Here is a 26,859-nt window from a genome sequence, read left to right as displayed (position 1 = left end):
AGGGGCAGGCAGGCTACCTGAGCTTGTGGCTCAGATGCCACAGATTCATCTTCCCATCGTGTCACAGGGCAACCAAGGTCCCATAGGCCCTGCCAGGTTCCAGGAGTTACAGGGCCTTTGGGATAATAGAATCTGAGAAATTATTTGGATTGGAAGTGACCATCTTGTTCCAACCCCCTGCCACGGGCAGGGACATCTTCCACTATCCCAGGCTGCTCCAAGCCCCATCCAGCCTGGCCATGAGCATTTCCAGGGATGGGGCAGCCACAGCTTCTCTGGGAAACCTGTGCCAGGGCACCCTCATAGGGAAGAATTTTTTCCCAATATCCAATCCAAATATACCCTCTCTCAGCTTAAAGCCAATATTCCTTATTCTATCACTGCTTAACCTTGCAAAAATCTCTCTCCAACCTTCCTGTAGGTCCTTTTAGGTACCAGAAGGGAGATGGAAGGACCTGCTTCAGGAATCCCCATGATTAGAGGGGTTTTTCTGTTTCACCTTAGTTCCAGGCTCTGTGGGCAGGAGGGGACTTCTGTGACACTGGGTACCACTGGTTCAAGAATGCAGGCACCATGCACGCCGCAGGCGCTGCTGGCTCTCAGTTCATGGGCTGAAGTGGTTTTATGAACCAAAGCTCAGCTCAGCCCCACCAGTGTGATAAGATCCCCCAGTGAGATGGAAATGAGGACATCATAATTAACGTGGTGAGCGCACACGCTGGGGGATGATGTGATTGCATCTGCATCCAGGAGTTTGCCTAATAGTTTAAATTAAAGTCAACACCAGTTATAAAATATTTGCCAGATTATGAAAGGCAAGAGATGCAAACACCAGATATTTGGGCAGCTGAGTAAGGTCTTATAAGTCTCCCAGGGTCTGTGTGGCACAGCAGAGGAGAAGGAGGAGGAGCAGAGGAGAGACTGTGTCCCCCTGGGGCAGCAGCTCAGCCTCCCTCCATCCTTACAGTGCAAAGGAATGAGTGTCCCCAGCCCTGGGACAGCTTCCAGGAGGGATGCCAGGTCTGCCTGGCGTAGCACAGCTTTTGTGGCCACTGAGACATCCAGCACTTTCCTTCTCAGCGTGCCATGGCACCTCCTTACACCATTGTCACTGGGAGAGGAAAAAAGAGAAGGCTGTTATTGAAGCTATAAATCATTAGATGGGAGGCCTTAATGGAGATAATCCCCAAGAAATCAGTCACTGCTGTGCCTAAGGAGGGATTTGTCAGGCAGTTAACTACCCTGAGCTTCACTGCAGGTGATTAACTACTGGTAGTGACCAGCATCTGGGGAATTAGCAATAACCCAGGATTTACTGAACAAGCACTGGGAGATGAGCTTTTATCTCAATTACCAGTCTAAATCTTTATTTTCCAATGTTCCCTTCCTACACTTTTTTTTTTTCCCCCAAAGAAAATTAATTTCACCACAGCTTGAGCTGTAACTTGCTGGTACTTCTGGATCCAGGTAGAGGCTCCAGCTTGGAAGAGAAACCCAAGAAATACACCAGGGACATCAGAGTGAGGGACAGCAGAGACATGGCCTAGGCACATGGGAGAGCCCCAATATCTCCTGGTGCTCTGAGAAGAAGAGATGAACCTGGAGGGGAGTGGAATAGCAAGGACACAGCACAGCTCAGACTGGGGATGGGATTTTACAGAGTGAGCTTGGGGCAGGGGGAGACCCTGCTCCCTGACAGATGAGGCTCATCCCAGCCATGAACTGGCTGTTGGCTGTAGGATCAGACCCAGGCAAAAAAAGTCCCCTGGTGAGTAGGCATGGCACTGTGAATAGCTCGGTGCCAGGGCTGAAATCCCCATTCTTAAAGCACAAATACTGCTGGGAGACCATCCTGTGGTCTGTGCTTTCAGCTGGGGGTCCAGGAGAAATGGTGCCTTTCTGACATGTTCTCTCTGGGTACTGTAGGATGAAGGAGGAGCACCCTTGGCTAACTGTGCCCAGGGGCCTCAGGATACAACCTTTTCTGAGGAGCAAAGGAGCAGGATGGGGAGCTCCAAACCTCTCTGAAGTTCTTTCCTGATTCCCACCAACAAAGCCAACATGGAGCATGCTAGGTGGGATTGCTGGGGATTGTACAGGGACAGGGGTTGGACTTGATGACCCTTGTGGCTCCTTCCAACTCAGGACAGTCCATGACTCTGTGATAGATGTTGGGGCAGCTGCCTGGGTGACAATGCCCAGCAGCTCTCTGGGCTGACCCCAGCCCCTGCAGCAAGAGGAAAACTGTGGGGCCACCACAGAAGGTGCTGGTGGGGGTGGATAGGGAGGTCATGGGCAGCATGGGGGGCCTTCCTCCAGCACTCAAGGTGCTCCCATTCTAATTAGCTTTTGCAAGGCATCATTCAAGCTCCTTGGATACCCTGTGTCTGAACAAAATAATTTCCTGTTTGACTTTGTAAATCAAAGTAGACGATACAATAATTATTAATAATATGTTGACTTATCTCATCAGTGTTTTAATTAGTCAGTAGAAAGGCAATTTGCAAAGGGGCCGGTCAGGCTCCCTCTGATCCAGCCAGCCACGTGCCAAGCAAGGAAAAGGGAGAGAAGGGCACTGGGGCACTGGGGCGTTTTGCTGGAGAGAACTGGGATACAGGAGGCATGGCAAGGGAAGGCGTTGACCACACTGATAGGAGTTTAATTTTCAATGCAAAGGGAATTGTTCTGGGAAAGGAGCAAACTGCAAAGCTCCTGGGAGCCCTTTGAAGTTCTAATTGAGAGGAACCGCAGCCTGCGGGACAGGGATGCTCCCGGTGACCCTTCTGCTTCCTGCACGTGTCTCTGGGGTGGAGGTGAGGAGGGGGAATGCAATTAAACCCCTGAGCAGCAATTACAGTCAATTACCCCTCAGTTAATTGTCTGTCAAGAGAAAATGTCAAAACAGGCCAGGCATGGCTCCCTGATGGCCTGACATTCCCCAGGGCCCACGGCACTGCTGACCCTCACTGTGCCCATTGCTCCCAGCTCCTGCTCCTATGCTCTTCAAGCCATAGGGCACCAGGCAGAGCTAGCAGACACAAGTTCTCTTCTGAAGCTCCTCAGGCTGGGGACCAAGGCTCTGTGCTGCTTAGTGCCATGAAAAGACCCAGGCCGAGCTCCCCACCTCCTACTGTCTGTCACCCGTGTGGTGGCCCTGGGGGAATGGAGATGTGGGTAAAGCAAAACGAACATGAACTTCAGCCAGCAATGCTGTCCCTTGGCAGGAGGATGCTGTCTGTGTCTGCCCATGGATGGAGCGGACACGCTGTGGGGAAATCCTACACTGTGGCCCAGGCAGGACAGCTGGGAGGTAGCAGGAATGGGGGGGCACTGCCACCCATCTTTCAGCTAGAGTATCTAAATTAAGGAAATGGCAGCAAAAATAAACTACCTCAGTGAAAATCTGGCTTCACAGTACAGTGCCTCTATACAACCCCCGCCCAGGCCTTCAAAGCTACAGCACGGGGCAGTGGGCAGGGACAGCCCCAGGGACACCCAGAGCACGGGGCACAGATGGTGACCAGCAAAGGGAGCTCCTTTCTTAGTGCAGGGCTCACACCACATCTCCTCCACCTGAGCCTGCACTGCTCTGTAGGGGCTGCTTGGGAGGCAGCTGCTCAGAGCCAAAGCATTGGCACTGACAGCGAGTGTTCTACACCAGCTTCCCTGAGACACCAGCACCCAATGCATCTCCTGGTGACAGCAAACAGATCTGAGGGCAAATTTCCTACTCAGAAAGGACCTGGAGGTGAAGGACCATCAGGGAGGGGAAGCAATAAGATGTGCTTTCCAGATTAGTGATACAATGGCCCATGGAGGAAGAACCATGGTCCAGACAAGTGTTTAGAGGAGCCATTAAAACATCCAGCTGGAAAAAAATATGCAAAGTTGAGGGGTTTGAAGACCACAAAAGTTGAGGGGTTTGAAGTTTCCACACAGGTATGTGGTCATCCTGTCGGTAACAGGGCCACAATTTGGGCAAAAGTACAGAGTAAGTGCACAGTGGAGTTACCCCACGACTGACTAAGATCCTGTAGGACTCAGCAGCATGGCCGAGAGGTGGCTCTGGATTTGGGTGTTACACAGCACTTAATTTTGTGAGCCTTTTTTGTTTTCTTTTACTTTTTTGGCATCCAGTATTATAATTTTGTTTTATTCTTTGTTATATTTATTTACTCTTTTTAAAATTTACTTACTGTTTTATTTAATTTATTATATAGATTATTCATTATATTATTATTTATTTTTAATAAACATCACCAATAAGAGGGAGAACTCAGATGTACCAATGTTCAAGAGCTGCTGGTGAAGCACTGCTGGGCATCTGCTGTAGAGAGCCCTAAGACTCATCCCCAGCCCCTGTGGTCACCTGACAGTCACAGCTGACAGTCCAAATGTGCTGTGGCTCTGGATTCATCCCTGGATTTGTCAATGTCCAGCACAGGATACTGCACCTTAGCTGGCCAAGGAAGTCCCTGCTGTGGTGAGCATGAGTCTCCTGTAGGCTCAATCCTTTTGCTGCTTTGGGAGTGCAAGGCCCTGCCCTGCACAGCCAGCTCAGGTGGATTCATCCTCACCCAGATCACCTCAGTGATCCAATGGATTCCACCTGCATTCCTGACAGGGACCAAGGGCCTGGGCACAGGGTCATCCAGAAGGACAATCTTGGGCAGTCTGTGAGCAGCAGATGGTCTGACTATGGGGAGGAATTGCCTAGGGAGGGATTAAGGATAAAACACTGGATGTGGACAATGGAAAATAGCCCTGTCTCCCAGAAAATCCCAGAAACATTCTCCCTTGCAGGGGAGCAGAGGAAGCCCTGAATGTGTGTCAGGCTCCTCCAGGATGCCACGATGTGGCAGCAGGGCTGGGATGAGATGATAGCTGATTAGTGACAGGACAGCAGTGACAGCCAAGGGCAGCCATGAGGAGGACAGCACCTGCCTCATCCAGGCACAGGCAGAAGAAGGTCCCCTGGCTGGAGACCAGAGGCAGACAAACCCTTGTAGTGATAGGTTTTTAACAGGGGCACATTAACAGCATCGCCACAGGACCTGGAGGATTTACCAGCACCAGCAATTTTGCAGCCAAGGATGTTTTTTCCTCAAAGCTGGGCTGCTCTGAGGGCTGAATGAATTGACAGGTCTGAAGGCCTGTATTTATGCAGGAGATCACATCACATTAGTTCCACAGTCCCCTCTGACCTTGTACCTCTCAATCTCTTACATTCCCAGGATACTCATCATTGCAACAACTAGCTGCTAAAATTAGAGCTGAGTTAACGATTTAATATATTTACATATATGATAAAGTCTGATAGAAATCTGATCATTGGTATTATTATGAATTCACTGTTCTGATCACTCCTGCTCAAGCAGTGCGGGGACTGAAAGTCTCAAGCAACAGATCAATGAAAATTATTAGAGGCCTGGGAAGATTTCTGTGGGAGGTGGAATTGAAAAGATTAGGACCATTTAGTTCAGAGAGAGGATAAAAAGAACGGACATGAAAAATCAACACAGCAGCAACAGCCAGGTAGGCACCCCAATTTTACACGTTTTGTGCCTGCAGAAAGCCCCACTGTGCCTTGCAGTTGGTCCCGTGGGTATTTATGGGATTGTTTCTGTTCACTAAATGAATGAGCAAAATCCTTGCAGCCAGGTCACCCTGACAATTGAAAGTCACTATTTCCAGAAAGCTACCGTGTCAGGAAAACCTGGGCATGGAAATGCAAGTGAGGGGAGCGTGTGGAAAGGATCCAGCCAGTGGAGATGGCAGGCTCACGTGGGGGTCACCACACTACCATCCCTCCTGACCATGCCACAGGGCTGTGAGTTTGCACCCCCATTCCTGTAAGATCCCCTCTTGCCCAGTTCTCACAGAAATTCCTTGGATTCCAGGTGGTTGGGAGTTTCCTGGTCCTTTGGGGCTGTTTTCCCTGATGCTTACCCAGTGCAGTGAGGAGTGAGACACTTCTTAGCATGTCCCAGCTCTTGAGTCCCTTCAAAGTTCAGGAGCTGGAGACAGCCTGGTCCTTACCAGGGGACATGGAGGGTTAAATGGCATTTCCAAAACAGCTGTAGCCAGTCTATCAGGCTGGCATTTTCCCAACAGACATGGTCTGTTTGCCTCACCAGCACTGACTTAGGGCTGAGATGTCCTTTCCCTACTCATCCCCTGACCCCTGCCACAGTGACCCATGGTGGCCCATCCCACTGGGGTCCCCCTCTGCCAAGTCACTTCATACTTACCCCATGTGAGGGATAAGTCATCCAGCCCCAGTCTCCCAGGATTGTTGATGTGTCTAGCAAGTTCACTGGAAAACACATGAGCAAAAGCTGTGTTAGAAAGCTTTGTCCCCATCCCCAAGGAGTGAGGAACAGAGACACCATGAAGGAGCCCTCTTCACTTGTCACTTCCATGAAAATGCCCCCCACCCATCAATCTTTCTTCAGGGACTGCCTGGCTGGATATGAGGATGGAGTTTGGGGATGGCAACAAGGGATGCTCCCCAGAGCTGGTGGTTCAGGATAGAGTTGTGTCCTGGCCCCAGCACGGAGAGCAGTGTGACCTTTTGGAGAAGAGGAAGCTGCAAACAGCAGGTTGGAGGGAATGCAATGTAAGGAAGGGTTGTGGAAACAAACTCCCAGCATCAGGTTGTCCACCAGTCCCACCTTGGGACAAGACTGATGCAACTGGAGCATCATTCCTCAGCTGGACACTTCTCCTCTGGAAGCCCTTTAGGCTCAGCTCCCTCTCAGCATCACTGGTTTGAAGTCTGCACTCCAGCAGCTGCTGTAATTGCACACTGCAGTGCCCAGCTCCAGCACAAAGAGACTCCCCATGGTCCTGGCTGACACCCCACTGGAGAAGTCCATCAAAGCCAACCCCTCCCCACCAGGAGCCTGGCTTAAAGAGGAGACAGAGGCAAACTGCAGGAAGAGGAGAGCAGATTGCGTGGGAGGAGAGGTGAGGATGCCTTCCAATGTGCTCAGATGCTTCCTATGGAAACCTGTGCAGTGGCAGCAGTGGAGGAAAGCAGGATGCCATGGCACTGCTGCCTCTGAGTCATCTGAGCCCCATGCCCAGATCCCACAGCGTCAGGCAGAGGAGAGCCTTGCCTTGCCTGATAACCTCGAGTTACTCAGCACCTGGGGAAGGAGCCCAAGCCCCAGCTCCATGGTGCAGATCCAGCGGGATGGAGGCTTTGGGGAGGCTGCCAGCAAGGTGCCTTGACCCTTGGTGCAGTGGGCACCAGGACCCTGGTGCCTCAACACCCCCCAAGAGCACCAGGCTCCCACAGGGACCCCCAGTGCCTCCAGCTTTCCCCATTCCCTTTATCCTGATGCCACCTAGTGAGGTCAATGCCATGGGAGGCTTCATCCTTGCTGGCTGTCTTTCTGCACCCTTGAGGAGCACCAGACTGGACCTGGAGGCACCTTGTCACAGCATCCCTCTGCAGCAACAGGGCTGGGCTGGTCCCTGGGCTCAGGAGGGATGGTGGTTTTGTTGCCAGGACCAGCTTGTCACAGCAGGGACAGGGCATATCAGGACAGTGTCTCCAGTCCCGGCAGAGCCTGGGCTCAGCATGAGGCTGCTCCCTGTAGCCCGAGGAGCGGGTGCCACTTTCATTTACTATTACCAGGCAGGGAAGGAGAGGGGAGGAGAGAGGAGCAGAGACGTGAGCTGGCTGTGAAACACCCGGACGTCATGCTCCTGACAGAGCAGATTAGGAGCTTTTGAGGCATTTATTAATGTTAGCAGAACAATTTGAAAGAATTTCCAGGGTTTCTTGTGTGGTTCCATTGGCCCAACAGCAGGCCAAGCCCCTCCACTCCCTGTGCAGCGCTGCTCCCACTGCTAAAGAGGCCCCTTGCCCTCAACATAGAGTAATTACCTCGGAGATCTCAAATCCATTTTTATTTGTTATTGTTAATCTGAAGATTTTCTGCCTATTTTCCCTGGGTAATTCACCCAGCAGGAGCCCAGGCTTGGGAGTTTCCCTGTTCACAGTGCAGGACCACAGTCCTGGTGACCCTCAGCAGGCAGGTTGCAGGGAGGGGACAGCTTTCGCAGACCCTCTCTCCCCCCCCCACTGTGGTCTCTGCACCCTCTTTCCCACGCTGGGATGCTCAATAATGGACGTGGCTGCCTCCCACTGTTCTGCAGGCAGCAGGAGGAGCCTGCATGAACTGGGGTCCAGCAGGATCATTGCATTATGAGCAATGATGCTGAGAGCACATAGTGGGATGTACCCCAGATTGTCTGCCAGCAGTGTGTGGGACCTGGAGCCGGCTTGCTACACCCCATCCCACCACCCTGACTGTGTGGTCATCACTCAGTCTCACAGAGATGTCATTATGACCTGAAGAAGTCTTCTCCTTTCAGTTGCTTTGGTCCCAAACAACCTATGCCAGCTTGCATCCCACCCATGGTCAGATTCCTCTGTGCAGGAAGAGGGATAAATTTCTTTTATTCCTTCACTTCAGCTAAGTGCACAGAGCCCTGCATTTTAAGCCCACACAGCAGGCACTGCACAAACACAAAGGCACTGTGTGTCCGAGAGCTCCTGTTAACTTGTGGGATAGTCTGTGGATCCCAGTGTCCATCCAGCAGCACGGTGACATGCTCCGATATGGGGACACTAAAACTCTCCCAAAAGCCGGCTGGTTACAGCCCAGGTTACAGCCCAGCTCCGAAGGGAACCTGCCACACCTCATGTGACAAGTGCCTGTTCAGCCCCGTGCAGTGAGCTCCCGGCTGCTCAGAGCCCGCCTTCGAAGCTGCAGGGTGAGCAAGACCACCACAAAGGACCCCTTTCAGCTCAAACATTTTTCAGAAAATGTGCGGGTTTGAGAGACCTCTCTCCTACAGCTGGGCAATTCTCTTTGATGCTATGGACTGTCTGCACGTATCAGTCTCAAACCGTGAGCTCCATTTTGTTTTCCTCAGCACCATTTTGTCGTTTCCCTATTCTGTGCCTTGGCCTTGCCTCGGGCGTATTGAGCCAAAACACCAGGAGGTGTCAGGGGAAATTCTCACCCTGGTGGAAAAGCTGTCAAGCTGATTGCCCATTCAAATGTAAGCACCTAGGAGCGAGCAGGTCGTTTCCCAGCACAACTGGGGTCTGCAGATGTAGTCTCATGTAAGGCAGACCCTCATGCTGCATAAAGTTGCATCCTGCAATGGTGCATGAGTAGTGGACATTGCGGCCTCATAGGTACAGACCAGGCAGGAGTCAAAGTGTGCAAATCAGTATATGATGTATGTATATATTGTATTTATACCTATGTCTCTATTCTTGGATCTATATCTGTATCCATTTCCATACCCATGTCTACCAAATTCTATATCCTGCTTGTGATGACTGAGGGAGCTGAGACTGGGACTAGCATCCAGAGGATGTGCTTTTTACTTGGCACCATATATCTCTTGTCATAAATCTATCAATATCTATATCTATATCTATATCTATATCTATATCTACATCTACATCTACATCTATCATCTGTATATCTCTATCTTATATACATTTATATCAATATCTATATTTATATCATTATCATATCTATCTATATATATCTATATATATCTATATCATCTATAAAGAGTGAGTGCTTAGATACCCTTCCAAACACTTTTGCTGGTGGCCACAGCTCCTGCAGGGATGTATTGCATCCCTACAAACAGATGTGGGAGCACACTGGGGTCTCACATCCAAGCATCCTGGGCTCAGGAATGGGCTCGTGGTATCCAGGGGAGCTTGTGCATCTTCAGTCCACCCCGGATTCATGGCAGGGTGGTGGAACAAGCCTGGGGGGGACACACTGGTGGATGTGCTGAGTCCCAGCCTCTGGAAAAACAGTGGGGGACCAAAGAGGGCTCTGAGCACCCTCACTAATTGTTAACCCACTGTGGTCCTCCCTCTAATTACTCCACCATCTCCCTCTTAGGCAGGGGCTTTGTAGCGCAGTCGTGGGGAGGAAGGGTCAGTGGGAGCAGCCCTGTTCCCTTGGGCTTCAGTTCCTCTCCATCACAACTTCAAAGGCCTCCCAAGATTCACAGCAAGGCTCCCCCCACCATGCAACAATGCCTTTTGCATTGATAATTAAACTCTCACCAGCGCAGCTTGGCTGCTCCCCACTACCCAAAGAGCAGCAGGCTCAGCTCCACCGCTCCAAGCAGGTCTGCACAGCCCACACCAGCCCCACAGCCCCAGCCCCTCTTCACGGGGAATGACACAGGGAGGGTTATCCGCAGTGGGAAGAGAGTCTGGGAAAGGGGCAGCAAGAGGCTTCCTGAGAGGAGGGGAACAAGAGCCAGCGGCATTCATTCCTCATAATCTGGGGTAGAATTTGGAAGGGGCAGGTGGGGCCAGGGTGGCTCAGCTATTTGTGTCCCACCATTTAATGCAAGGGCTGGATGAATAGGCAGCCCTGACCTTTCCAAATCAGGGAGCAAAGCTGAGACACAAAGTCAAGTCTTACTGGCCTTGGAACATGGCAAGAGGACAGGATGGGAAGCTTCGCTTTCAGCCTCCTGAACCCTGGGACAGTATTTATCTTAAGGAAATGAAAACCAGCCATTTATTCCCCAACACATGAGGCCAGTGGTAGGGCTCAGAGGGAGGAGCAGCATGCCTGGAGGGCAGGTCAGCTCTCCCCTTTTGGGAGCTGTGTGCAGGGACGTTCCCCACAGATCCGGGTCAGCAGTGGGTTGCTGCTCTGCCAGACCAGCAGCCAGATCCAGGCAGGATTTGTCCAGCAGCTGCTGATCCACAAAGCTGCACATACTAAGGACACAGCAGGGACGGGGTACCCTCGGCAGCCACCGGCCTCGGCTGCCCAGAGAAGGAGTTTAGAAAAGCAGTGCAAGTAGATCCAGGAAATATCATCAAATCTGGCAGGAATTTTGGATTTCCACACTTCTGGAAATGCCAGAATCACGCTGGAAAAGAAAACAAAATAAAACCAAAAAAAGGGAAAAAAATCAGAGAAGAAAAATAAAAATAAAAACAGGAAAAAAACCAAAACCAAACCAAAACAAAAAAAAACACCAACCCGCCAAAAACCAAAACAAAATAAACAAAACAAAAAACCCCAAAAAAACCCAACAAAACAACCAAAAAACCAAGAAAACCCCACCAAGCTACTAAGAAACATTTTCAAATAAAAGCTGTGCTGCTTTTTGGCTGTGCCCTAATTCCCATTTCAGGATTTCTTCTCAGACCTCCAGATTGTTGCTGTGAACTTTCTGCATTTAATTTTATATCATTTTGTAATGCATCAGGAGCGGCAATGCCCATAAGGACTGCCCAGAGGGTCACCCCTTTTCACTATACCCAGAGCAGGAGACACTTTGATGTAGGAAGAAAGCTTGTTTGTTCAATCAGTGCTAACAAAAAGCCTCAGTTCAGGTTTTAAAAATAAAATTATCAACCTGATCCTTCAAGCCCCTGCATGATATCATGTAAGATAATGTGCAGTGCAAGAGTACATTACCTACCTGTGGTAGGACTGAGGTGTTGTGAAATAATGCAAAAAATGAAACAAAACAAAACACCCTGAATAAAGTATTTCTAAGGCTAAAAACCTTGAAATTATAGGGCAGTTTTTTTCTTCGCAGAAAAAAAAAAAGGCACATCAAAAGCCAAACAACAAAAAGATGTTCTCTCTCAAAACTACAGGTGAGAAAATAGAGATGTAAAATGGTCATGTATCCTGCTTGCTTTGAGACTCCCAATGATTGTGTGCAGGGGGACAGACAGGGAGAACTGGGCATGCTGGTGTAGGAGACCCAAATTAAACAAGCTACCCAGCTCTGGGCAGGGTGTTACAGTACAGGTGGGCACCCTAGTACTGTGTGCACCCATCCCCAGTACAGGTGGGCACCCTGGTACTGTGTGCACCCATCCCCAGTACAGGTGGGCACCCTGGTACTGTGTGCACCCATCCCCAGTACAGGTGGGCACCCTGGTACTGTGTGCACCCATCCCCAGTACAGGTGGGCACCCTGGTACTGTGTGCACCCATCCCCAGTACAGGTGGGCACCCTGGTACTGGTGTGCACCCATCCCCAGTACAGGTGGGCACCCTGGTACTGTGTGCACCCATCCCCAGTACAGGTGGGCACCCTGGTACTGTGTGCACCCATCCCCAGTACAGGTGGGCACCCTGGTACTGTGTGCACCCATCCCCAGTACAGGTGGGCACCCTGGTACTGTGTGCACCCATCCCCAGTACAGGTGGGCACCCTGGTACTGGTGTGCACCCATCCCCAGTACAGGTGGGCACCCTGGTACTGGTGTGCACCCATCCCCAGTACAGGTATGCACCCTGGTACTGTGTGCACCCATTCCCAGTACAGGTGGGCACCCTGGTACTGGTGTGCACCCATCCCCAGTACAGGTGGGCACCCTGGTACTGGTGTGCACCCATCCCCAGTACAGGTGGGCACCCTGGTACTGGTGTGCACCCATCCCCAGTACAGGTATGCACCCTGGTACTGTGTGCACCCATCCCCAGTACAGGTATGCACCCTGGTACTGTGTGCACCCATCCCCAGTACAGGTATGCACCCTGGTACTGTGTGCACCCATTCCCAGTACAGGTGGGCACCCCGGCACTGCGGCACTCATTGGTTCCAGTGCAAGCTGAAACTGGAAATGTCAGAACCCCGTGGGCTGTCCCAGGGCTCGAGGATGAGTGTGTGGGGCTGGACAGGGCTCCAAGTAGGGGTGAGCCCACGCTTCCATGTCTCAGAGCCAGTGGGAAAGGAACTATTTTAGGCTCTAGGGGTGACTGGGCTCGTTGTAATTCAGGGCAGAAGCCAGAGGAGGAGGTGGGAAGGCCCTGGGGATGGGGGGGTGAGAAAGGTCAGGGATTCAAGAAATTCCATGGAAACATCCAGTGTGAGCAGGGGAAGAAGCAAGACTGCAGTGAGGCTGGGGAAGGAGCACTGGGGTCCCTGTGGCCCTGGAGGAGGCACAACTGGTGCCCCCAGGTCTGGATTTGGCCATCTGGGAGTCACACGTGTCTTTTCTGCCACAAGGTACCCATCCTGAGGGACGGCACAATGACACAGCCCTGTCCATCAGCAGAGAGGAGCCCGTGCTTGGCACAGCCATCCCTGCATATCTCATCTGGCTAAAGCCCTGTGAGAATGGATCTATTCAACTCCCACACCACCAAAGGGTGGCTCCTGGCATCCCTGACCATTGTCCCCAAAGCCAGAAGCTTGAGGAACAGGTAACAGACCTGCACCCAAATGGGGATTTCCCTCTGAGCTGCAGTTCAGGTACAGAGACAGCCTAAACACCTCATGGTACCGGTAATGCAATATTGTGACAGCCTTTAAAAATTACACAGGAGTTTTCTAACACAAAATAAATGTCTTCTGCTTGCAGTCAGCAACACCTCTGTGGTACAAACTCCAAGAAAAGGGAGCTGTGCCCAGAGGGGCTTGTCCCAGTGTCCTCACACTAGTCCTGAGTCCCTCTTCTCTTTTCTCACATCTGTCGGGTATAATAAAATAGACACAAATGCATCTTCAGCTTTAGTCACCAAGGTTTCCAACTTCTGCTGCATTTTTTGGACATTGAAGCTCTTGCCATGTAAGCTGCTAACACTGTCCCAAGTCCTTTTCCCAGACTATCTCACTCCCCACACGTAAGCTGCATGCCCACTCAGTTATCTCCTGCCTGTTTGGGATTTGGAGGATTTCTTATCCCACACTGCCACTTCCCATGCCACCCACTGTGACTCAGGCAAACCGGGCACTGGAGATCTGTGCCTGTATCAGAGCCAGGGCAAACCTTGCAGCACCCTGAAAATGCCATTCTGCCCTTCCCACCGATCCCTGCGTCCCTGCAGCCCTGGTAAAGCTTTCAGTGTTATCCTCTCTGGAATCCTTACTAGGGAAACGTGGGTTTTACAAATGTGCTCGCTTATCTGGATTATCTGGAGGGGCTTTGCATGGCAGTTTTTCAGGCTGTCGTATGCTTTTTCCCTAATTTCTCTGAGGACATTTTTGTTCTCGCACCAGTTGGCCACCCTAAACTGTGCTGAGCTGTTTGTACCCCAGTGACATTTTTAAAGCAAGATAATTTCTTTTAAAGGCTTTTGCCTTTGCTCTCTTAAAAATAGCTTTCTAAAATGGAACATTTTCACAGACAAAAATACCAATACTAACCACCTTTGAGGGGACACGCTGAATATCTCACATGACTGGTAATTAAATATCACAAAAGTCCTTAATAATTGCGTGGAAGGTACATAACACAGAAGGCATTTCATCCAAGGAAAGACCCTGGAACTTGTAGCGTCATTGATGCTGGGATGGAGCTTGGATGGATTAATCTTTCCAGCTGCAGCCAGCACTGTTGCCACTCACTAATGTGGTTAAATAAGCATTTTAAAGATGAGAAACTGGACATAGAGCAGAAGATACCATAGGCACAACTATGATAACCAGGGCTGGAGGTAAAGAAAAATCACAGAAGGGAACCTGCAGAGCCCAATCTGCTCATGCCCACAAGGGCTGCAAGGTGCACGGGTTGAGTTTACCACTTTCACAGCCGAAAAATACGGGCTCTTTAATCCTGCAGGAAAAGCCTAACAAGAACAAACAGCTGGAAGGTGAAGCCAGGGAAATTTGTATTAGGGAAAGAGGGGGCTGATTTTTAAAGGCTAGGGCTGCTGAGCCCTTGGAAGGGGTTATTAAAAGCAGCACTGCCTTGCTGATGTTTTCAGATAAATGGCGAATACTTTTCTGGCCACTATCCCTAGGCCAACACACTTCATTAGGCTTTATTGGCGTGCCTGGATCTGATCAATTAAGGAGTTACATCCTTTACACAGCTATTTATGGTACCGAGTATCGCGCACCCACACGGGCAGGACGGGGGGTTTGTTTCATTTTGAAGGTAATACAAGTGCATTATCTGATCACTCCCTTTGGGACTGCTAAGGCTGAAGGGGTTAATCACCTCTGTGACAGAGGAATCATTTTGAGTGTTGGCCAGGCAAACAGGCTGGGTTAGAAGAATGAACTATCAAAAACTGTCAGGGTATGAATAGAGTTATCATATGAATGGATGTGCCCCTGGAGATAAAGCCAGCACCGAAGACGGCCAGTGAGGCCAGCAGGGACAGGCAAAACACAGGACCCGAGCAGAACAAAGAGCGGAGGTGGCGGGATGTATCCATAAAACCATGCTCCCCAAGTCCTGCCGCCGGGACCCGCACTGCCGCCGGGATGTGCGGGATGAGCTTCCACCCTTCCTGAGCATCTTTGGGGGCTGGGGTTCACTGCTGGTTTGTTGAGGTTTTTTTGAGTAAAATATTTTGCTAACCACTTTCAGCAATCGAAAAAATAAGGAATTCTTTCCTCCCCGAAGCAATGCATCAGGTTTTCAGTTGGACTTAAATTTGGCTTCATCAGATCCATTTCCACCATCACCAAAATGGGTGCTCATTTACTGTCACTGGAAACAACCCCTTGCAATCTCAGGAAACGAGAATTCAAGGAGAATGAAAAAACCTGCCAAAGTAGGTGTGTTTTGTGCACAGGTGTGTTATTTTTCTGCAAATTTTGGAGGTTGATTTTTCAGAAATTTTATAAGCTATTAATACAAGAGGGATGGAAATGAAGATGGCACCAGAAACGTATCCCCGTAAGCCTACCTAAAATTATGCAAATATTTGCTTTATATCAGCATTTTGGGAGCAATCAAAAAATTAAACACCCCCAGATTTTTTTTCACTAATGTAGCCTAAACCAGCTCCCTGTTTTAAACCAGTGCTTCTCCATCCCCCATCACCAAAAGTCCATAAGCTTAAACACTCTTGTTCCCTATCCTTACAGAGGAACACAGACCCCCACAGCCTTTTTAAAACGGAAAAGGCGATTTCCTCTCCCTTTCAATGTCTTGCTTTTCCCGCAGCCCCGACTTTGGCGTTGCTGCAGAGAAGTAGGAAAGAAGCATTGAATAAACATGCAGATTAGTTTTTACCTTTTTTTCTGTTTGAGCAGAGGGGCAATTAATGAGATTACAATGAGAGATTAGCGGGAGAGACCCCCATGAACCCTTCCTGTGGCCCCCGTTTCAGCAGCGCAGCAAGCGGCTGGGTTTTCTCAAGGATTCTGGTGCTTTCCCGCACCCCATCCCTGTTGAGTGCAGGAACAAAACCCCATCACTGCGGTACAAGGAAAAGATGAGCATGCCCTCCTTGGCTCAGCATTCTCCGCTGTACATCACCCGATCCCCATCATCTGCTTTGTGCCTCAGCCAGTGCCCCAAAATGCTGGGGGAAATGTCCCCAAATCCCCTTCCCCTGCTTCACCAGGTCCCACATGGAGCCCTCCAAGCTCACCCGTGGGCCAAGGGGTCCATGTTGAGATGGGGAGGAAGGTCACCCGTCTCATGGACGGAGGGCAGAGCTGAGCTGGGGGCATCACCTGGAAGGGAGTAGACCCCCTACAACAGCATTTGAAGTGCCATTTTTTGACAGAAAACATAATTTTATTACCCCCCACCCAAGCGCCAAATGTGATCATTTCTGCTCGTCTGATTTTCTTTCAATTTAACAAAGATATTTCATATTTTATTATTTAATAAAATTAAATAATTATTTAACTTCAATTTGTGCTACAATATAAAATACCCACTTTAATATTTTCACCTATGCAACACAGTCTGCAATAGTGTAAATATTTTTAGTCTCTCCTACTTCATACACTGAAATATCTTACATTGAAATATCATATATATTGAAAATAACTTTTCTACCTCCCTGCTCTAAAGCAATTTAATAATTTCAGACAATTCTTTTTTCAGTGCTCCAAATAAAAAACTTCCACATCCTCCAAATTTTTACCCCTTTTTTAAAAAATCAGAGTTTTGGCTTTCAATGCATTTCGCAATGGCTGCCGTGCTGAAATGGGGATTTCCCATGGAATGGCGATTCCCTTTTCCTTCTATTTCTCGGGCACACCTGCACACAAGACTGAAAGGAATAAAAAATATAAGCTCAAAACTTCTTGGAACAAATATTTTAGGAAAGATAAAGGCACTGTGAGCTCTTGGAAAGAAAAAAAAATAGGGTTGAAGCTGGTTTTTTGGTTAATACATGTTTTTATACACCAACTGCTCCCAATACATGCATGCAGAGTGTAGCACACCGTGGCCTGAAATTTGCTTTGCAGTTGTAATTTTCTACCTTGCAGTTCCCAAACCAGCACTGGGTTTGCTCAAGAGCACGGCCAGAAATGCAGGGCACTGAGAGGCGGTGGGAGCAGGCAGAGGTGATGGCAGCCAGGCTACAACTTCACACCGTGCCCATAGTCACCACACGCTCTGGGAATGGGGCAACCAAGCCTGGCACAACTGGAGTGTGGCATGCACCAAGGCTGGGCTCTGCTCTGCAGCATCTCCCACATTTCCAGTCCCATCCCATGCCGGGGTACTCAGTGACCGGCACCACAGCCGATCGCAGTGTGGACGCTGCTCCCTGCCCATCCCAGCACCTGGGACACTGGGAACTGGCAGAGCCCACAGCCACATCCCAGTTCCACTGCTCATACTGGGGACCTGGCTGGCACCGAGTGCCCCATGCCAGGGCACAGCAGAGCCCCAGGATCCGCGGGGCCATGAGCAGCATTGTGGCAGTGGATGGAGCACCACTAGCTTTCTGCAGGCTCCCGCACCTTTTCTTGGTGCCATTCAGTACCACCTGTCTGGTCTAACCAAGATCCAGCCTGCTTGGTCTGCCCCAGAGCCCAGTGCATCCCTAGCCCTGTGCAACCTCCTGACCAAGGCTGTGATTTCTTTTCCAACAAGTCTTGTGGGAAAGCCAGGTATCTGCCAGCTGGTAACAGGCAGACAGTAGTCCCAGGCCTGGCTATCCATGCAGGCACTATAAAGCCCAACTCAGCATCCAGCGATCTCCTCCGTAGAGTACAGCAAGGCAGCCCTTGCCGCATTTGTCAGTGCCCAGGGTGTGCCAAGTCCAGGCAGGGCTGTTTGGCTTTGCGGGGCTGCAGCACTGAGAGCCTGGCGCTTCACAGGCAGCATCCTGCACCACTCCCTGCCCAAGATATGGGGCAAAGGGCAGCTGCTGCACCCCAGAGCAAAGACCAAGCAAGGGCTGGCAGTGTTGGGGTGCTGGGGCCCCATTGCACACCCTCATAGCCCATCCCCAGCAGTGAGACCCCAATGCATCCCCCTTGCATGGGCAGCAAAGCAGATGGGAAAAGGAGCAGGAAGAGGGCCAGGAAGTAGGCATTGGGCAGAAAACAGGGTTAGGACCAGCAAATAGCTGGAAATTGGAAATAAAGTGAGGAAAATGCTGGTGAGTGTTGGATGATGGCAGTAAGCACAAGGACCCAACCCAGCAGGGTTCTGCAAAGTGCACGAGGCACAGCGGTGGCAGCCCTTGGGCCTCAGTATGCTGGAAGGATGGCAGATATGCAGGGGCAGGAGAAGGGAGAGATGCCATTGCCTCCATGGGGCACGGACACCGGCCCTGGGGCTTGCTGCTGAGGCTGTGCCGTGCTGGCCGTGGCTCTCAAGCACAGCAGAAGGGAGGAAGGATGCTGCTGCCGGTGCCAAGGACATGCTCGGGAGTGGGAACAGCAGATCTCTGGCGATGAAGATCAGCAGACCTGGGAAGCAGCCGTGCCGCCGCTGCCAGCACAGAGGGAGACAGGCGAGCGGTGGGTGGCAGGAGCAGGAGCAGCACTGCCGAAACCGAGGGGGGCCTGAGATACTGGAGTAGGGACATGGACAAGGGCTGGGGATGAGGGCAGCCAGCAGCTGGGTAGAGAGGCTGGCTGGATAGAGCAGGCCTGACGTGGCTGACACCAAGATGTCGGGAGAGGATCCTCAGCTGTATCCCTGCTTCCTACTTCAGAAGTTTCCAGCCCTTTCTCTCATGAGAAGTTTCCCACCTGAATGCCCTTTCCAGCTCCCCTCATCCTCCGGATCTTCCTGTGCCCACCCACTCACTCCATCACAGCCCACAGTGCTCGGCCAACGTGCACGGCCCCGCGCTGCTGCCAGCTCCAGTGATGGGGATCGCCATGGCTGAGCTGGTGCTGGTGTCCCTGTCCTCTCTGCAGCCACCCCTGCATGCTGCAGCAGAGCCCGGGCAGAGGAGGGAGGCAGAGCTGCCGGCATTGCTGCAGAGTCAGGTTCTCCTGACCAGCTCCGAAGTTTTGCCTCTGGTGCAAAAGCTCCAGGATTAGCAAACTCAGGCAGGCAGGAACCTGGAGCTGCACTCCCCTGGGAGCACAGAGAAGCAAAGCCCGGCAGGGCTAAGCTCATGTGGACACATCCAAACAGCCACAGCGATCCCGCGGGTGTCCCTAACACTGCCCCGTCACTCCAGGGCCGCCCCGGTTCCTACCTTCGCTGGTGGTGGCCGAGAGGCAGGCAGCCAAGGCTATGACGATGGAGAGCGAGGATGTCAGATCTCCCTGTGCCCATGCCATGGTCCGGCGGGGGCCACCAGGCGCAGGGCCACCTCGGTTGTCCCAGCACCTCTGCGAGCGAGCTGCCTCTGCCCAGAGCTACGGCACTCGCCGGCTAATGCAAAGGCACTTTGCGCACATTGCTCGCAGCCACACGGGCGGGCGAGCAGGGAGGGAGCAGCCTGCCCGTCACCGCTCGCAAGCCAATGGGCTGGGTGGGCTCTGTGGCGAACCCCCCTTTCCGCACCACACGCGCTCGCTGTACCCAGACCCAGCATCGGGACTCGGGCTCCCACTGCCCGCTCTCCCCCACGCCCCCGCCCTCGGGAAGCTCCAACAGTCCCCACTGCATCCCGTGCCCCCCATCCCGCTCCGCTGCTCTCACTGGCCGCGGCGAGAGACAAACTTGCAGCGCTGCGGGGAGCTCTGCGCTCGGTCGGGGTCAGGAGTGAAGTGGATGGGGTTACCCGTCCCTCCTGCTGTGCAAGGAGAGGAAAACCCCTTGTAACCGCTCCCCTTGCATGTCTGAAGGAGACAGATAGGACACCCCCATCCCGATGCTGTCCATGCCACATCGTTCTGGGAGAGACACTCTGCTCACACCTGACCTGTGGCAGTGGGAGCAGGGGAAGCACAGCCAGGGCTCACGACTCCCTGTTTACTGCCACGCTGGTCACTTGACAGAGGGTCAACCCTTTCCAAAGCAGTTTGGGAAGACACAGCAATTGTGCCAAGGCAGAAAGGCTGGGCACTGGGCAAGGGTGTCCTGTGACAGGGGCCTGGGGCTACCTAGGAAACACAAAGCATCCTTCCCACAGCCTCTGCATCCCTCTTGCTTGGAGCCACCAGAATCGCCGTGCCAGGTGAGTACCTTGCTCAGCATTAAACACTCGACATCTGTCAACAGACCCCCTACAGCCACTACTGCTTCCCCATCTAAATGCTGAACAATCATTAATACCTGCCCGTGGTAACCACAGATGCTGACTCCCATCTACACCACGTGCAATGACTTATTTGCTCCTTCATGCACTCGTGGCCGGTGCATTGTGACTGCAGCTCTACCCTGCCCCAGGAACTACCCCTGGGCAAGGCACAGAGGGCAGGATAGGCATCTCTTCTGTTGTCTGTCAGACCGTCCCTTGGAAAAACCTCATCCCAGACTTGCTCAGTGAAGACAGGGAAGGAGAAGGGGGTGTTGCACACCCTCTATTCCACTCTGTGTACCTTGTATGTTCCCTGGAGATGCTAGACTCCATGCTGGGGCACCCCATGGTGCTACCAGCAGCTTTCTGCGTGGAGGAGAGGAGCTCCCTGCCCGCCTCCCAGCACGCAGTGGTAACAATTCTTCATTCAGAATGGATGAGGACTGTACATGCAGGGATGTCTGCACCACTCATCACCAGGACCTGGGAACAGCACAGAGCCTCGGGTCCCTCCAGGCTTTTACCCTGCCTGCCTGGGAAGCAGTCAGTCCAGAGACAGTGCTGGAGAGATCCTGTCATCAGCAGTATCACGGGATGGGCTTGCAGAGCGGCTTGGGCAGAGACACAGCTGTGGCTCAGAAGACACCAGGCATCCCCAAGGCAGCTGGCAGAGGCCAAGCAGTGCTGTCAGGTGGCAGGTGCAGCTACACAGTGGACTTTGCAGTGGACCTTGGAGCAAAGGGGTCAGGGCTGATGGTCTCCAAAATCACAGCAAGCCACCAGGAAGCCCCAGATCATGCCACAGTAGTTGCACTCCTGCAGCTGGTGGGAAAGCAAATATTCTGCCAGCTATCAGATTGCTACTCTGACCCAGACATTTCCATTTGCTGAAAGGGCTTGTCACAGCTCAGCTCTCTGTCCCACAGTGCCCAAGCAGAGCCAGGCATTCCAGAGGGACAATGTTCACACTGCCGCTGTCTGTTTGGCTCTTGTGAAACCCCCCTGCTAGCTACCTCTAGCTCTCGTGTTCATCTGGAGAAGAGAAGGCTCTGGGGAGTCCTTAGAGCCCCCTCCAGGGCCTAAAGGGGCTCCAGAAAATGAACTTTGGACAAGGGGTGGAGTGACAAGATTAGGGAAAATTACTTCACACTCTACAGGGCAGGGATGGATGGGATATTGGGAAGAAATTCCTCCCTGTGAGGATGCTGAGGCCCTGGCACAGGGTGCCCAGAGAAGCTGTCCCATCCCTGGGAGTGTTCAAGGCCAGGCTGGGTAGGGCTTGGAGCAACAAGGTCTGTTGGATATGGGGTGGAATGAGATGGTCTTTAAGGTCCCTTCCAACAAAAACAATTCTATGATTCTGTGATGTCAGTCCCAAACTCTGGAAAAAGCTCTGGGGAGGCAGAAGCCAGCTTTGGTCTTCCAGTGCTGAGTGATTCCACTCCCAGTGCCACGCCCCTAACCTTGCTGACCTTCAACGCATCCCAGATACCCACATGGGTTCTCTAGTCCCCTGATGCCATCCCAGCCCCATGTGTGACAGGACTGTGGGTCCTCTGGGTCTTGCAAAGGTGCCAAGAGCTACCAGCTACTGCATGTCCCCACAGGTTCTGGACTTGCTGTGCTCCAGGGCTGCAGAGAAGCTGTGCTGGCTGAGCACTGTTACACGCTGAAAGCAGCTTTGCAGGAGCCAAGAGACAGCCATGCCAGAAAAGCCCCAAAATCCCTTCCAGGGAATGGGAGGCTTCTCAGATACATTGTCAGCTCTGGGGAGAGGGGAGGGTGTGTAATGGGATGCCTGCAAGCAGTGGTGGGTGCAGCAGGAAGCAGGGTCAGTGTGAACTCTGTACCACAACACAGTGCACACACACTGGGCACAGAAGGGCTGTGGGGGTAGGGGCAGACATTCTGGTTTCCCTGGACACTTGGTTTTGTGGTCAGGATGTGCCTTGAGTGCATAATCAATGCATGTGCATCGAGGCTGGGCACTGTCAGGGGTGTTGAAGCTGGTACAGGGTCAAACACTTTTGGGATGCTCCTGTCTGGGATTGCAGACCCCTTCCACACAAAGATCCATGTGCAGCCACAAGGGGTGGTCACAAGGCATCCCAGGAACCCCAAACAGACCAGGAAACAGAAGCATGGAGGGCATCACACCAGGATCCCTGTCCCTCTCCTCACCTGCAGCCCTCCCCAGGCTCCTATTCAGCTGTCTCTGGCCTGAGCCCAGCTGCCTCCCCCTTCTTGCTGAGTGCTGCTGCCTCCGCTCCTTGATGAGTCTCTTGCCACGTCCCTCAGCCATGGTCCTGCACCTGGCTGTCACTGAGATGGGGAGGATATTTATAGATGCAGCAGAGAGACGAGAGCGCAGCTCAGGCAGACAGATCAGCAAAGGAGGGCAGCAAGCCTGGGTTTACCCCCTTTTAGCAGCACCCAGGTCACTGTGCATTTAGTAGGGAAGCCACAGCCTCCTTGTTAACTCAGTAGCTCAAACCTGGGTTGTTGTCCTTTGCATCCAGCTTTGCACCCAGGGACTGTCCATTGCAGCCCTGAAAGAGCAAATCTGTGCCTGGACTGAGGAGGGCAGCCCTGTCTCTGGTGTTCCAGCACTTCTCCAGCACATCCAGGCACTTCTCCTGTAGCATCTGCAGGGCCACGTGCCCTTAGGGTCAAGACTGGTGGAGGCACCACTGGCACTCATCAAGGGAATGGGACTGTCTCCACACCCATGTCACTCTGTGTTGGGACACCAGCAGAGCCAGGATCCCTCCAAACCCTGTGGAGAAGGAGATGCTCAGGGCAGGGACAGAGCCATGGTGTAGGTCTCCATAACCCCTAACACCTGTTCATCCATCTGTCCCCTGCTGTACATCCCTTTCCGAGGAGGAGGAGACAGGATGGGACATGAGTGCCCTCTCCCAAACCCAGTGTTCTTCCCATGCATCAGGTGTCTGCAGAAGGACAAGCTGTGTCTGAGCAGCAGCCACACTGCACAGACGTCCAGGATCCTCCCAGAAAAGCACTGATCATTGTCGGTAGGGGGACAGGACTCCTGGGGGACTTTCTCCACCCAAATAGCCTTAAACTGTGCTCCATCCACATCTTGACCAGGCAACAGCCCTGAATCCAAGGAACTTTAAAACCTGAGGTTTAACAAGTCAGACTCCTACTGCCTTCCCCCGCTATCCTGAGCCCTCCATTATGGCTCTGCAGCAGAGCCCCAGAGGTCACAGGACAGAAGGAGGGTGCTGGACCCATGCAGGTGGGACATCCCCCTCTACACTTCCAGTGGCTGTGGCATCTCCCAGTAAAGTCTGCATTTGGTGACCCAGCCTGAGCTGTCAGCAGGAATTCTCAGGGAGTTCCAGTGTGCCCCACGTAAGGACGCCAGTGGACAGCCCTTTAAACTGGCATCTGCTACATAAACATGCTGACAAGTTCTCTACATCTGTATAACAAATCACCTGGAGCAATCTGGGTGCTAAATCACTGTAATTCCTTGTGCTGTGTCTGGGCTGGGACAGGTTGCTCAGCTGCAAGGCTGAGGATTACAGGGACCACGTCTCACTTCCTCCCTGCCTCCTGGGCAGACTCAGGCTTTTTTCCCTTTCCAGTGCCTTGGGGTTGTACTTTTCCTAATGTGCCAAGATCCTTTTTCAGCCAGGTGCCTTCCCTGCTTGCCCAGTCCTCCCTGGCACTCATGAGTATTCCCATCATTGCCTGGCCTCTTACCCAGGGGAGCAGCCACTCAGCCAGGATCTTTCATGAGATGCCATGGCTGAAGATCTCCTCCATTCCTTCAGCACAGCCAGGTGGAGGGTCCTGCTCCCTCCTCATTATCACAAGCAGGTGCCCAGGTTGTTCCATTAATGCCAGCAGAGAGGGCCAGCCCTTGGCATCACTCGTGATGAGGTATGACTGTGGGAACCACTGGCCAGCTGAGCAATCAGCACAAAATTAATTCAGGTCAAGGCTGGGGAAGCTGGGCATGCCTCTCCTTGTCATTATCAGAAATGCTGTGTATTAATATCCTTTATATTAAAAAAAAATAATCTCATCATAATTTTTCCTCATTGAAAGAGACAGTTTGGAACTGGAATTGAGACAAACAGAAGCCAGGAGAACCAGCTGCAGAAGGGGAGAGTTTGAGAAAGGTCTTTTGGTAATATCTATCGTTCCCTTATCAGTGAGGATATTAAATGTATTGAAATGCTAAGCAGCTCTTTAAGGGCTGTCTCTGATTTTCATTAAACAAGCAGGGGATGAGCAGGAGGGAAGGTGATGCAGCACTGTTCTCTCTAAGAAATTCTGATTGCTGGGTATTAACAGCATTAGTCCTTTTATCCAAGAGCGCCAGGGTTGCACTTGCCTTCATGCCTATTCTGTGTCTTGCTGAAGTGGAACTAAATCTCTGCTGTCTAACATTGGGCACACAGTGGCTTTCGAGCTGTTAGGGACCAGGGCTGTACAGAGATGCACAGCAAGAGTGTCCCAGGGACCATGAGTTGGGTCCCTGTGTCCTCCAGTGCCACCATTTCCTACTGCCCAAAAGGAGATGTTAGCTCATGCCTTGGCAGGGCAGTCTGGTCTTGAGAGGAGATGGGGATGAGCAGTCAGAAGTTTAAACCAAGTGAAATCACCCCAACAGCCCCAGGCCCAAGGTGGAAGCATCACCTGAGGGATGGTGAGGGAATGGGCTACACCCTTGACATGTATCTGGCATTGAGTCCTGGTGATCCCCAGACATCTCCAAGCATGGAGAAAAATGCTTCTGTGTCCTGCCTGAAGGGAGGACTGGGAACACCTCTGCCCCACTCTGGGGAACACACAGTGCTGTAATGACTTCAGAGACCATCTCTCAGCTTCCAAATGGGGACATTGCTATGGGAATGTTGGAGGGAACCACCACAGCATGCAGTGCTACAGCATGGTCAACAGCAGTGCTGGGGCCACACAGGGCCACAGCAGAGGGTTTGGGGTACTCTGCAGAGGGTCTCAAGCCTGTCTGCAATGCTGGCATGGCCAGCTGAGCACTTGCAGGAACTCCAGCTCTGACACCCAGGCAGGGCTGTGACAGCCTCTGGATTTCTCTGCCAACAGCCCAATGGTGCTTTGCTGGCTGAAGAAGCAGAGGTGCAACACAGTCAAGTCCAACCACTTCAAAGACACATCACAAAACAAAGGCCATCAATCAGGTGCCAAAATGGCACAAGTACCACAAGTGCACCTCAGCACTCTTAATATCTTTTCTTTGCCTTCCAGTTTCTAACCTTGGTGTGCTCCTGGCACTGCTCTGAATGGTCACAGAGGCCAAAGACTGCTGCTAAAACCATAGGCCTCCAGGAGCTGGGACTTGAAAGCACCTGAAAATAACAAGGCTGCCCACGGCATTTGTGAGAAACAGCAGCTGTGGAGGAAGGGTGGCAACCCTCATCCAGTGTACATGCATTTGGAAAAGAAAGGGACACGGACACAGACACAGCCCCAGAGCTCTCTAGAGAAGGACTGGTACAAACAAACAGAAATTAGCTGGAGCCAATAAAACAGGGGCAGCACAGCATGTGTTTAACCCCAGTCTCCAGAGCCCAGCAGCTCCGATATTGCCAAAGGGAATGGCTTTGTGGGCTAAGCAGGTGGTTTGAAATGCTCAGGCTTTGGGAAAACACAGGGTCCCTGCAGGACAGCTGGAATCTGCAACCCAGCTCACTACCCCTCCCACACAGGACCCTGGCATCACCCTGCTCTGGGCCATCCCTCTTGTGTCTTTGGACCCAGATTGTCCTCTCAATTTATTCCACACTTATCTTCACTCCCTTCTGTCCTTGCTCTTTCCTTTCTTGTGCATGGTTCGTTCCGTCCTGTCTCTGAGGCTTTATCCCACATGGACAAATGAACAGCTTTGTGCCTGCCAGATGGCTGTGGCACCTCCGTCCCCATCCCCTGCCACCCATCACCGCCTCCTCTGTTCGCAGAGCTGGTCACTGCTTCCAAAGAATCCCAAAATAGTTTGGGTTGGGAGGGACCTTAAAGCTCATCTTGTTCCAATCCCCTGTCATGGGCAGGGATACCTTCCCCTAGACTGAGTTGCTCAGAGGTTGCTTTGCTCCCAGCTCAAGCTCACCCTGCCTGCACCATCAGGCTTCTCCAGCAGCAGTGAGACAATTGCTCTCCAAGACACCCAAACCCCCTGATATTTGTGCCATGGGATACAAATCCTCAATAGGATCAAACACGGCACTCCATGGTTGTTTCTTCTTGTGGTTTCTTGACCAAAATAATCAAGCCTTCCTTCAGACACTGTAATGAGATGGAAAAGAAAGCAGGACAAGCCCACCAGCCATCTCTAGAGTCCTGCAGCCCTGCCTTGGAAGTACACTACGGCAAGAGTCACCACCCTTTGGCATTCCCAGTCTCTGCCATCCCAAGCTAAAGATCTCTGTTTGGCCCTAAATCACTGGTGCTA

At 51.9% G+C, this 26,859-nt stretch overlaps 1 protein-coding gene across 2 annotated transcripts in view; it reads right to left on the bottom strand.

Moving 5' to 3' along the window:
- Positions 1-19,665, bottom strand: part of EPHA8 (EPH receptor A8) — a 52,782-nt gene extending 33,117 nt beyond the window's left edge. The window contains exons 1-2 of one of the 2 annotated variants that reach the window (XM_064396951.1): positions 19,407-19,665; positions 6,252-6,316 (exon numbers count right to left, since the gene is read on the bottom strand). In XM_064396951.1, the coding sequence (XP_064253021.1) occupies positions 6,252-6,316; positions 19,407-19,491 (150 nt within the window). In that variant the 5' untranslated portion in view covers positions 19,492-19,665. The remainder of the gene's footprint in view (positions 1-6,251; positions 6,317-19,406) is intronic. The other variant, XM_064396950.1, reaches the window with a different exon arrangement.
- Positions 19,666-26,859: the final 7,194 nt, after the last annotated feature.

The sequence above is a fragment of the Passer domesticus genome, chromosome 22 (genome assembly GCF_036417665.1).
Source record: "Passer domesticus isolate bPasDom1 chromosome 22, bPasDom1.hap1, whole genome shotgun sequence".
Taxonomy (NCBI): Eukaryota; Metazoa; Chordata; class Aves; order Passeriformes; family Passeridae; genus Passer; species Passer domesticus.
Note: the sequence above shows the minus strand (reverse complement) of the source record. Positions and strands in the feature narration are given on the sequence as shown.